Genomic DNA, 12,696 nt, shown 5'->3' on the forward strand with positions numbered 1-12,696 from the left:
CCCCCCCAAAGGGATGAATAGGTGAGAGAATCCCTTGTGGGACTGGAAGTGGTGATTGAAGCAGCTGGTAAGGGATAGGAGATGCAGAGGTCGTGCTGTGCCCCTGGCTGATGTTGCAGCACTTAGACAGCAGTCTTTGCTCATTGCTGCCGCAGCCTCGGCAGTGTAGTGTGTGACCAGAAAGCAAGGTTGTTGAGGAATACCCAGCACCAAAAACAGAGAAGGTTGTTGGAGCAGGAAACAGCTTGTTTTCCTGTGGAGAGAAAGAACCCAACGGAACATAGTGTGGGCTTGTTTGAAGAGGGGCTCGGGTTGATGAGGTGATACTATTGTAGGTTCTGCTCTCTGTTAAAGTAGTAGAAGCTCTGTAGAGCCATTCTAAAGACCTACTATTACAAATTAAATTAAACCCCTTAATTATGTAGTAGTATACCAGGAGAGTTACTTGCATGTGTATGTGGGGGAGGTTTTTCCACTTTCTGTAGGGAGGTGAAAATGAGCGTTGTGTAACAGCTTAGGCATTTTTCAGGGTATTATGCTCTCTGCAACATAAGTATATTAAAAAGATTTTGGTTTTGTTCATGTTAGTACATTCTTTTAGAGCACAAGGTTACTCACCCAGCAGGTAAAGTTTTCGGTCACTTAAAACCCAAACCACATACTTGCATTTATCCATAACATTTTTGTGTGTTTAGTAGGGAGTCTGGTGCTCTGGTACACAGCACAAGGTACAAATACTAGACTATTTGGTGTGCAATATCAATAATATCCTAGGTAACCCTGTTTGTTTTGAGATCCTGTTACTGCTTCTGTAGAAATAATAGAAGTTAAGTCCTGAAAGACATAATGCTATTGAATTTCTCTCTGTGTTTTAATCTTTGCATGAGGCCCACCTGCACCTTGTTTTCTAACTGTGCTTGTACACAGGGGAAAGGCAATAATTCCTCTCTTTAATGTTTTCTAGGTTATTCAGAGTTAATTCTCATGTCAGCAGAAAACTCAACCATCACAGTCCGTCTTGTTCGCTCTTTTGAACACCGGAACTTCAGACCTGTGGTGTATCATGGAGTTAACTTGGATCAGACAGTAAAGCAGTTCATTACTTTTGTGCGGAAGGGTAAGGGGCAATTGTCGTATTCATTCGCTTCAGTCCCATGTGTTGCTGTCTCTGCACAAGAAAGTGGAGGGGAGCAAATGAATGGGAATTCTGCAGCTTTGGCAGAGATGCCAGATTTGTATTTACATCCCCTGTGTACTCTCCTCCCTTGGATGAGAGGTCTGGAGTTAATAAGAGCTTTCATGGTCAGTGTGCCATGCCTAAATTTGGGAAGACTACTTCCCCTTCCCAAGTCCCCAGGTTTAGTGAAAAAGAGACGAGGGCATTGCTGCATTTGGCTCAGTGCGTCAGACTCCTTGAGTGGTGCTGTCAGGCAGCTATTCGTAAATTAACAGGAGTAAATTAATAAAATTTAGAGAGCCTTTGATCCTTAGGAGCTACACCAATATGTGGAATGTAGGAATGCAAGTCTGTTTGCTATTTGTGAGAAGAGAGGATCTTGAAAAATTGTTTTTGACACTGTGAGGTCTCACTGTGCATGTTTGCTTCTGAGTTTCTGTCTCCATCTTGAGCTTTGCGGTGCAGATTTACTCATCTATGGGTTTTGTGTTTTGGGATCCTGGTTGAAAGTGGCAGTGTATCTAAAAGTTAATTAATGTAGACCAGCCCACGCAGCGACTCAGTAGTTAGGGTGTTACCCTAATCTTGCAGGTGTATTTCTACACACCTAAATGGAGACATTTAAAGGGTGCAGAATAACATCATTTGATTTTTTTGTGTGAAGTCAGCTTCAACAAGTCTGGAACTGTTATAGCTGATAACATTTGAGCAACTCCTAGGACATTGCCCTGAGCTTCACAGTTGTATTGTATTTTCAGCAACTTCCATGCTTCTAGACAGTGATAGGCATGGCAAGATCTTAGGATGCTTTTAGAAAACTACAAGCACTTTCAGAACATATGGTACAGCTGCTGTTATGAAGAATAAAATAAAAAAGAATGCTTAGAAACTTGCTTTTGATGTGTGCAGTATTACAACTTGCTATTATTTGAGACAAAGCTGATGTCTTGAACAAGACTTTTTGGAACCTCATTCCACAGATGGATGGATAGTGCTGTTGCTGGTCCAAAAGGAGTTGTGTTCTTTCCTTTACTGTAATCTGTTTTGGAGGGGGAGTTTGAGATAAATTGTTAAAGTACTGATGAAATTACGGTTTCAGCCGCCCTGCTGCCGAGCACCCCACAAATGGCTGGGCTTTCCAAGGCCCTGGTTAAATCCCTGGGTGTCACTGGGAACACTGGCACCAGGGAGGGTGTTCGTGTTCTTGCAGTTGCTTATCGGCTGTGTCCTGCATGCAGCTAAAGAGTTAATTTTCTACAGTTTGGCTTCTTTTTTGTGGCTGGTTCGCATGGCTGTGTTTACTGAACAATTCAGTTATGAATGACAGATGTCAACTGTTTGTATAAAGTAGAGAGAGATGCTGTGCAAACCATTAACAGGATGTTCGTGGCAGATTTCTGAAGGATCAGACTCCCATGATCATATCCTAATTGCATTGACTCACTGTCCTCATGGGTTGTTTTGTTCAGAGGGACTTCATGCTCAAGTGAAGTTAATCAGATATGGGGTAACTATAGAATCTGAGCGAAAGGTTGTGTTTTAGTATTTGATGCTCAAACATGTCTCCTGTGTTGTGGGTTTATTTTGATGTAAAGAATGTCCAGGATGCATGCATAAAATAATGGAAAATAAAATACTGGAAATAAAAAAAAGACAACTTTGTTTTAACTTGGTGCTTTTATTTTAATAGACGTGCCTTCAAGAACAGGACTTCCTCCTCCTTTCAAAAATTACAAGTATGGTACGTGGGAGTTTTTTTTGTTTTAATTCCTGTAAAATGCAAACATAATCTTTTATACCCGTTTCTATACAATTTAGAAGACAACGCCTGTAGAATTCTTATGCTGGTGGCAGTGCCTGCCTACCTTTGCAATTCTGTCCAGCTCTTGTAGCTGGGGTTATGCCACTGGGATCACATCTACAGAACTTGACCATTATTTTGAAGTTCTGTATTAATCTTTGAATTAGGCTGCATACATTATTTGCTAATTGGTACTGATGGTTTTTGGTATTAATTTTTTATTACTTTTATAAGTGCTTTTTAACTCTGTTTTTACTCTAGTGAGCAGTTTGTGATCTCAAACGCTTTGAAACTGTAGTTCCCTATGTGCTTATGTATTTCAGTATCTATTTACTAATTGTGAAGTCAGAAAGGATGGTGAAGTGGCTGAAGGCAGTAAATGGAAAATGCATAAGACTTATATACTTAAATAATTTACATGATATAAGAGAAGCAGGGGAACTTTGCTCAAAGTAGATATGAAAGCTCTTAAATACAAGATGACGGAATGAAATAGCCTGGTGTGAAATTTAGGCTGACTTTATCCTCTAATATAAAGCTATGTGTATATTTCCTTTTTGTGAAGATTGGCACGAACATGTGCAATTCATCTGTTTGGGACAGAATATACTTTCAAAATAGACTAAATTACTTCCTTTCTTGGAGTTTGTTAACTTAGATGTCAGTAACATCTTCTCCTAAGCTTGGCAATCCTGAAAGTTCCCTTGGAGTTTTGCTGCAAGTGATCCTCTGTCTCCCATGTTCTTGGAGTTGACAAACTCCTTCCTCTACAGTGGTTCAAAGAATTGAATGAGGAACCTATTTAATACATGTGAATGGTAATAGACTCTATTTGCCTATTTTAAAAAAAAAAAAAAGTGAAACATTTCTTTCTGTGTTCTTGCTGATGGTGAAACAGTGCAAAATGAAAGCAGAAAAAGAGTTAGGGATTAAGATTTACGATACGTCAGTGGCAAGGACTTGAACATTACTATTATTTTTAATATATTACTTAAGGTCTTAAAATCTAGGTAACTGTAAGTTTGAATTTGGAGGTGCCCTTCCTCCCCCTAATACCTGTGGCTTTGGCTAGATGAGGGGGTCCTGTGGAGGACTGCTGCTATCAGTTGTATTCCTGGTGTTGCCTATCCCTGCTGCTAGTTCTTTCATCACTTAGAACATCTGTGTAGTTTTTCCCAAGGCATATATTGTGGCTGAGCACCTGATTGTGCTGTGTAGGACTGAGCATAATGTGGGTGAAAAACACTGCAGAACTTTAAAACTTGTTACACCAGTTAAGTGGGCGCCTACTTTTAGTGGGATGGTGCTAGCTGCATGGAAATTTTCACACAGAAAAATCAAAGCCAACTTCCTCACCTTCCCCTCAGGCTGTGAATCATCCAGATTCATGTTTTTGGCATCTCTTGTGTGCTCTACTGTCTTTCTTGTATTTTGGTGATGAAAGGGCAGTGAGACTTCTGCATGAATAGCGCTAGTAAGAGTCAAATTTTTCCTTCTGCTTTGTTTGGCTGTGCCAGAAATCTCAGTTGGACCTGGCTGTCTCTTGCCTTGTGCCTGTTTCTGCTTCCTTCTCTCCGGAATCCAGCACCACTTTGTTCTCTCAACATCATATATAATGCCATCACATTTTTCCTCTTGGCTTGGTGCTCTAACTCACATTTCAAAGCTTATGGCTTTCATTTTCTCTTCATTTCTTTGTACACATCATTCTTGTCCTTGGTCTAGAACTCTTCTCAGTCAATCTTCTCATCTTCCTACTCTGTCATTGCCATCTTTTCACTGATGATGGCAGCCTGGGTGCCAACTTGTCTCATAAGCTGCTTCTCAGTTGTTTTTTTTTTTTCCATGAATGTGGAGCATTATGGTAGATACTTCACAAAATCAGACTTAGAAAGTGATTTCTTATCTGTTGTCACGGAACATCTATTACCAGAAAAGGAAAGGTAAAAATCTAGGAATATGATTGAGTGGGACTAAATGGAATGAAATAGCAAAGGCAATTGAGAGGACTTTTTAGCTAGGATGCGAAGAGACTGTAGTTTCATCTCTGTAACAGAGTTAGGGAAGCCATTTAATAGCTCAGATAAAGTCATGGTAAACTGCTGGATGCCAGTGGTGGAGTTGTGAAGAAGTAAAATTGAGACAATAGTTCAGAGAATGACTGGGCAAAGACTAGAGAAAAAGGGATGTGACAAAGTAGATGGAGGAGCTTAAAACTAACAGGCAGAGGCTGGCTTGTATTTGTTTTGGTAGAAAGGTTTCATGATTGCAATATATTTTTGCTATGATTGCTTCGTCTTTCTGCAACGCTTCTACACAAGATGGATCTGGGAAGTGCAATTTAATATGTGTCTTGCTTCTAATACTGCAATTAGTACAGCATGCTAAGACTGCCTTTTCAGTGACCTCTGCAGTGGGAATACAGAGTAGTTTTGACCTTCTGTAATGTTCTAAATAAAATGTTCAAATGGGCCAGAGTGGTGTGGAAGCAAACTTCTGAATGGGAGTGTGATCTGTTATTCTGAACATCTGAATACTTGCTCTTGGTAGTTTGAAAGTTGTTTTAAGCTATATTTATCTTTCTTGCATCCTTCTCTTACCAGATTATTTCAACACATAGTGTTCAGTTAATGCACAAACCAAACTAGAACAGCAAATGAGCAGGCAAACAGAACTGGTTTTTGCTTCTTTGCTGGGAAGGGATTGATGTGTTATTCTGAATTTGTTCAAACACAGAGGCTTTGGAGTTTGTTTTTTTTTTATGCTGCAAGGGCATCTTCTGACTTCCATTCCCTCTGGATCTTTGCACTCATCTGGTTGCTTTAGTGACCACATTATTTTCCCCAGTTTTTCCCTTATGTTAACAAAGCCCTGCCCACATTGCCAGAGGAAAGCAGTATTTCTTTTTTTTTGTCTAGCTTAATTTCTTAAAGTGCTACACTGTACAAACATATCAGAGATAGATATTACTGAAGAGGGTATAGCATTAAAAAGAGGAGAGGCTGTATGTGTTCATGGAAAATAGACTTGCTTAACAAAATTTCTACGTGGGTGCTTTCTTCACGAGAAGCAAAATTTCAAGGAATAATCTGAAGTGGTCAGGTTACTGTGTCTTAATCACTTGCTGCCTATCAACTTAACTGTAGCAGTTGACAGTGCATAAATGCTGTTTGTCCTGCCCCAATTGCATGTGTAAAACCTGTTAGGTTAAAACACCCTAACTGGCATGTAAATTGATGTGTTTTGACTGGCAATTGGGATGGTCATTAGTTAGTTATTGTAATTCAGCCAGCAGACAGAAGCCTAATAGGATGTGGTACCTTAGTGTTGGATTGACTGGTTTAAAACTGTGGCTGCAGGACTGGGAAATCAGGATGTTTTCTCCTCTTCTAGACTGAATACACAAAATTGTTGTTAATAAAATATTTTGAACCTTACCCTTTGTTTGGCTGTCCTTCCCCAAGTACAGCTTTCAGTGTTACCTGCCTATTAAGCCTTATTTTAGGAAAACATTGTATTTTCTTTCAGATACAATGAAGATTATTCACCAAGCACACAAATCTAAGGTATGATTATTAGTTGTACTCTTCCCCTTTTACATGCCTTAATGCAGGCAGATCTCTGCACTGTCAAACAAGACTGGGGCAGAGACAGTCAGTAAATTCTTATTCTTATCTTTGTATTCTGGTTCTCTGATTTATAGACTGCTGAACTTGTAGTGAGTTTGGAAGATGACGACAAACTGATTTTGAAAGAAGACAGTACGCTGAAAGCAGCTGGAGTAGGTAGGAGTACATTTGTATTGACTGAAGGTGCTATTCGTTGTGGTTGTCATTAAACTGGTAACTGGCTGATTATGTTTGGATAGCCTGCTGAAAAGTAAATGCTATTCCTGATGCTCTTTACACTACTTGGTAATTATTCAGGGAAGAAGGGGGGATAATGTACATTCAAATCATTGGACTGAGGGCAGCAGGTATCTGCACTCCAAATGTTCAGAATGCAAATTGTGATTTTTAGAGGATATGCTTATAATTCTGCTGAGAGTAATTTTAAATGATTGACAGATAGGTTATTAGTACCGTGTCTGCTTAGTCTTATCAGTAACATTTAAACTGATGTTTTGGTTAGAAATGTAAGTAGTGGAACCAGCATGGAATAATGAAATAAGATTAGATTTGTTTAATGTGCAGCATACAGTGCTTGATAGCCAGATTGCTCAGGAAAGCTCAAGCAGTATCATTTAGAGAATGTGTTGAACATAGCAAAGAGTTGAAACTTGACCTGATTTCTCACATTTTGACAGGGGACTACATATAGGGCATGTCTTTTGGTAATAATGTAAAGAAATGTCTGCCATGATAAAACTGATGGTCCCTGGATGTCCTTTGGGCTTCTCATAAATGTGGCTGAATGACTTTGTGGCAGCAGGGTACTTAAGGGATGTAGTTGCATTCCACCTTGATATGAACATTTGCTCATTTGAATCTGATTTACCTAGCTGGAACGCATAACTGCCTACGCTATAAGTGCAGGGGTGTCGCAGAGAAAGCTCCCTCCTGTTCCTGATGCCCTCTGATTGCTCCCCAGCTAGTGAATGGGATTTCTTTCTCATAGGTTTCTTGGCTCTTTTGTTTCCTGCCATTTACTTTCTGTTTTTAAGTGACATGGGATGTCTCTTTTATATTTTTCTCTGGGGTGCACTGCAACTGGCCTCAGTATACCTTTCCTAAAGGTCTTTGAGTGTTCCTATAATATGAATGATAGTATCTGGCTGTTTGTACTAAACAGGTCTTTCTATCTGGAGAAAAAAAAAAGGTTCCTCAGGAAGGAGGGTTACTGGCACTCAAGTCTTACAGATTTGTAATTTAGTTAGCAGAAGATTCATTTAAGCATGATTTTTATCTACCTAAGGCATAAGAGGCAATGCAGTTCAGGAGAGAGACTGATGACAGTGCCAAACGTTGAATTAGAAACAACATTGTCCAGAGCTGCCTTCTTTCAAAAAGGTATTGATAAATATTTGTATATATTACCCATCTTTGAAACTAGGTTTGTAGCTACAGCAGTGAAACCGTTGGATGTGATCTCGAAAAAGGTGTCAAAACATCAGAGTAAATGTTATAGTGAAAGGAAATCGGAATAGACCAGCCTGTTCTGTGCCTCTGTACAAAGAGAGGGATGGCTTACTCAGGGCAGAAAACAATTTAAAACTGCTTTTTATTTTTTTCAGAATAACTAAAAGCAGTTAGTCATTAGTATGTCGTGGGAATTTGTGATAGAAAAGAAAAACTCTTGCTTTGTAAAATGCAGTGTGCCATTATACCGTTTTGAATTTTGATATGTTCCAGTGTATCTTGATATGAAAATTAGGTAAGTTAGGAGTGGGGTCTTTGTAGTAAAATCTTGAAGAAGTCGTCCTCCTTCAACAAGAAGTGAAAAAGAGTAAACAAAGAAAGTGAAGTATGATAGCATATACCACTAGTCCTCATTTTGTACAGTTTAAAACAGTAAGAAGATTTGAAATCGCTTATTGACATACTATGTTTTTCCAATATCTAGTCTGGACAAGATTTACTAGAATAGAACAGAAATTGCTGTTAGAAAATCTGGGAAATTCCGAGACACGCAGAACATTGTTTCTAAGCTGCAGTTGATTGCCCTTGGCACTTTACAGGGTTGGGCTAGAGAGTTATAAATTATGAGGACATTAGATAAGTATCCTCAGGAAAGCCTCTGTGGGTAGTGATTATTATTACAGCTATTATCTACTCAGCAAAGTTAATGCTTGCTTGTTTTTTTTAAGAGCAGGGTATATGTTAATAAAAGTGTTCAGTATTCATTGCTAACAGTCTTGTCTGTTTTCTAGTTGAGATTCTAAAACCCCTTCTGCTCTTTTTTTTTTTAGTTTTTTCAAAACAGGCAGACTTCATTAACTTCAGGTTTAATTTAAAAAATGAATGTGGAACTTATTGGCTCAGCACCTTAAAGAATTCCATGTTTAATAATTGTGAAGGCTTTCCATCAGATTTGTCTCTGTTCTGAATTAGTAATGTTGCTGACTTACTGTTTTAGAAGAGGAAGTCCTTGACCTACTGGGTTGAAAGAATTGTGACTGCTCTGAACCTTTGTGGGTCCTTTAGCTCTGCCATATCCCCTGTGAATAATTAGAGGTATTTGAAGGTATTGCTGGAGAAGCCAATTTGTGTCTTTCACTTTGCATATTGTTGAAGCCTCATGAATTAATCATCAGCACGGCAAAAAATTAACTTCTTCAGACACATATTTTGATGGGTCATGAGGGAGAATGTAAAGTGATCTGTAAAATATTCTACTGATTCTCTAAGTATTAAATTATCATACCTACAGGCTAATTTAATGGAAAAAATAGTTTCTTTTTCCCTTTCCTAACAGAAAAATGCACAGAAAAAGAGAAGATCATGCTTCATTATTTTTCTAGCATTTGAAGGCGTTAGAAATGCAATCACTTAATTTGCTGAATGCTTATACAAACAATTCTGAAGGGTGTGTTAAACAAATCTTGAGGGGTCTTGTGTACATATTTACTTCTATATATTAAGGTTCTTTTTTTTGTTTGTTTATTTTGTTTTGTTTTGGTTTTAACAAGGTTAACCGACATCTTTAATACTGAAATCTTTTTTGCACAAAAATAAGGGGAAGAAAAAAGTGTGTGGTGATTTATAATTGTCTTTGACCAAAAAGTTGCCAATTGTCTTCTAAGATTCTAAATAGCTGGCTGTTACTGGTGTGCTAAATATTTAATCTTTTATTCGTTCTAGCAAATGAGACCGAATTAGCATTCTTCTGTGAGGAAGATTACAGAAACTACAAAGCTAATCCTGTTTCGGCCTGGTGAAGATCCCAAGAGATTGTTTTGTTTTCCCATACCTGTTGTACATTTTCCTTATTCTGCTTAATGAGATTTTTCTTAAAGATCAATAAATCCTAGAGGATTGCTTTGCAAACAGTGCAATTCCCTTCCTATAGAAATTAATTTCTGTCAATATGCTAAGACTGAGAGAAGGAAAACTGGGGGACATAAATTACTTTCTTTCTCGCATTTCTTTTTCATTTGCTTGCCTCCTACGATGCAGGCAGTGCAATCTCTGACCTGTGACACACTTTCTTGGTGTGATCCTACAGCAGACATTAGCTACATATGGAAATTATACAATGCACAGTAAGATCCCATCACAGTACTAACTTCTAATGAAAATGGAAACGTTTTATGACCAAATCACTGGGTATTTTAGAGAGCTTGAGAAGAGAATTTCTCTGTTTCGAGTCATAGCTTTACTTCTCTCATTTTATGTTTGGTCTCTTTTGTTTAACTGGTGCAGACTGGCAAGTGTTTCGTGCTCTTCACTGGTGAATGCTTTCCTTTATACTCTCTTCCAGCCGTCTTTAGCATGCTGAAAGGGACAAATGACTGTTGGGAGGCTTTTGTGTTCAAGGAGCAGCTGCCTGTTTCTAGTTTTATTTCATGGAGACACCTTCATGTACGAGGTAGCAACCTGAGTTCTGCCAGGACATCAGTGTGCATAAGTAGGAATCGGGCATTTTTCCAAACGGAGTGAAGCTCATGGTTTCATTTTTAAGAATGAAACCTGAATGATTGCATTTTTGCAAGGAGAGGCCCAGTCTGCAAGCCACATGTCTTCAAGAGCTCCTGCTTTCCAAGAGCCAAATACTCTGTTGCTATATGTTAGCTCTTGGTAATTCCAGGCTTTCCTACTACATTAACCAAATCAAGAATAAGAAAAAATAATCATGCATCCAATAAAGTATCTTTAGATAGACACTGCTTATGAAACTGCTTTTTGGGGTTACCAAGATGGGACACTGTGCATTTAAGCCTCTCTTCACTGAAATAGAAATGATGCTGGCTCTCTGCCTTAGCAGGCTTTTTGGGCATAGGCTCTGCTAAATCAAATGAGACCTCATGTGCAATTGCTTTAGACCCACACATCTACCCTCAGCTCTGGGTGAGAGCTGACAACACCATTTCCACTAGAGACTTTCCAGAGAAGTAAGCTTACCATTTCCTAGAGCTTTGATGTTTTTTTTTATTGACATGTGATAGTGAAAGCAGATGTGTGATTTCCAAAGTACCTCCATAAAAGTTCTCTTTACTTTAGATGAAGGGCCAAAGAAACCTCTATGTATTGTTCCCACCTCATTTTCTTCATCCTTCCTGACAACTCTCTGGTTTAGGCTCATTTCGGTAGCTGGTGTTACTCACCAACAGCTTTGCTTCAGAGTTTTGTTCTCTTGTGAAAGTGGTCTACCACTTTGTCATCTGCGATTAAAAGGGTGGTTGTATCTTTATCTTGTAAGGAGGAGTCCTATGTCACTGAAGTCACCTGTGTTCTCTTGGGATTTAGATGCTGTTATGCATGCTCTGATGAATTCGTGAGGAAAACTTACCACTTGCCTCCTCTTTCTGTCCAGGCCGCCTTTCTGTTGCTGGTACCTGCTCCCCAAACATGGGCCCGTGTCTCAGCTACCTTCTTACACAGTCTGTCATGTTTGCCAGATTAATCTGGCTAATAGGAGTCTAAGCTAATGCATTGCACTCCAGAGTACACCAGCTTTGTTCAGCCAAATTTACAATAATGAAGGTATCTTTGTAAGACGTAGATGTCATACCAGAAAAATCAATGTCTCAGACTGTCCTACCAGGGCATCTAGATGACGTCCATCAGCACACTCAGGCTCTCAGACTGAGCAAACACTGTCATTCTCTTCCTCCTGTTCTCGGGATTTGAATTTGGTCTTCAGCCCCTTCAGACAGATTTGGATTGTTTTTGTGATCTCTTTTCTCTAGGACATTTGTGTTTGAAAGAATCACCAAATTTTAACAATTGTCCTTTCTTGGCTACTACAGTTACAAACGTTCAGTGCCACATGGAGTGTGGCACAGTGAAAGAGCAATTCTACAGCATCAACAAGAAAACGGTAAATGTTTTAATGCAAATATTCAGGAATGATGTGTCTGGCATTCCAGATTAGCTTCTATTTCCAAGGGAAGAGTTAAACTACTGCTTTCTGAGCTCTATTCGCTCTGGCAATGGCACTTCATTGGCTCCTTTCTGCAGCAGCACAGTAAAGCCTTTTGTAATGCTCTCAATGACCACACTTGTAAACTGGATTCTTTCTGAAGTGTTTTTCTACTGTGGTTTTTTTCACTGGACCTTTAATAATGCTTCTTTCAAATAAACCCCACAAAACCATAGATAATAACTGGGAACTTGTTAAGATAGATGCTGTTCCAACATTTTTTGGTGGGATATGATATAGCCTTGTATCAAAGTAGGTTTGATTCCAGGGTCATTGAGTACTGAATGAAATCTGTGGACACTGGCTAATAAATTACTAAAGACTGAGATGTCTTTGCCTATGTTGTTGTGAAATCCTCTTTCTGTTGAAGGAAACCACCTACAGAGTTGGTACCATGGTTTGTTATCCTGGCAGAAGTCATGAACTGCATCGGTTTACAATTACTGTTAGTCAAAGGTGGCTTCTCCATAATGTGTAGTGGGGTAAATCATATAGCTTTGGGGTTAATAAGGATTCATCTTCCAGTATGATGTCCTTGGAGTCTTTCACTAGCCTTTTTTTTAAACAAAAACAACAGCATCCAGAGTGGACGCTGAAATAAGATGCAACTTTTCTTGGGTTATTGCACTGTAGCAGG

General features: G+C 39.0%; 1 protein-coding gene across 2 annotated transcripts; it reads left to right on the top strand.

Annotated features, from left to right (window-relative positions):
- Window positions 1-969: 969 nt before the first annotated feature.
- Window positions 970-10,232, top strand: LOC104081224 (chromosome unknown open reading frame, human C2orf76). 2 transcript variants are annotated; one of them, XR_683573.1, is made up of 6 exons: window positions 970-1,117; window positions 2,868-2,918; window positions 6,507-6,544; window positions 6,682-6,763; window positions 7,893-7,987; window positions 9,779-9,960. XR_683573.1 is itself a non-coding variant. In XM_009583868.1 (5 exons), the coding sequence occupies exons 1-5, from the start codon at window positions 985-987 to the stop codon at window positions 9,853-9,855; spliced, it is 381 nt and encodes a 126-aa protein (XP_009582163.1). In that variant the 5' UTR covers window positions 970-984; the 3' UTR covers window positions 9,856-10,232. The 2 variants fall into 2 exon arrangements, 1 of the variants encoding a protein (XP_009582163.1); XM_009583868.1 differs by lacking the exon at window positions 7,893-7,987 and having other exon boundaries at window positions 9,779-10,232.
- Window positions 10,233-12,696: the final 2,464 nt, after the last annotated feature.

Source organism: Fulmarus glacialis, unplaced genomic scaffold (genome assembly GCF_000690835.1).
Source record: "Fulmarus glacialis isolate BGI_N327 unplaced genomic scaffold, ASM69083v1 scaffold34528, whole genome shotgun sequence".
Lineage (NCBI taxonomy): Eukaryota > Metazoa > Chordata > Aves > Procellariiformes > Procellariidae > Fulmarus > Fulmarus glacialis.

What these genes read in the sequence shown, in the direction of transcription:
- LOC104081224 (XM_009583868.1), top strand. Translation starts at nt 985, where the DNA reads ATGTCAGCAGAAAACTCAACCATCACAGTCCGTCTTGTTCGCTCTTTT. An exon ending in CATTACTTTTGTGCGGAAGG is followed by an intron (nt 1,118 to 2,867) that starts GTAAGGGGCAAT and finishes TTATTTTAATAG; the next exon opens with ACGTGCCTTCAAGAACAGGA. An exon ending in GCTGAAAGCAGCTGGAGTAG is followed by an intron (nt 6,764 to 9,778) that starts GTAGGAGTACAT and finishes TATTCGTTCTAG; the next exon opens with CAAATGAGACCGAATTAGCA.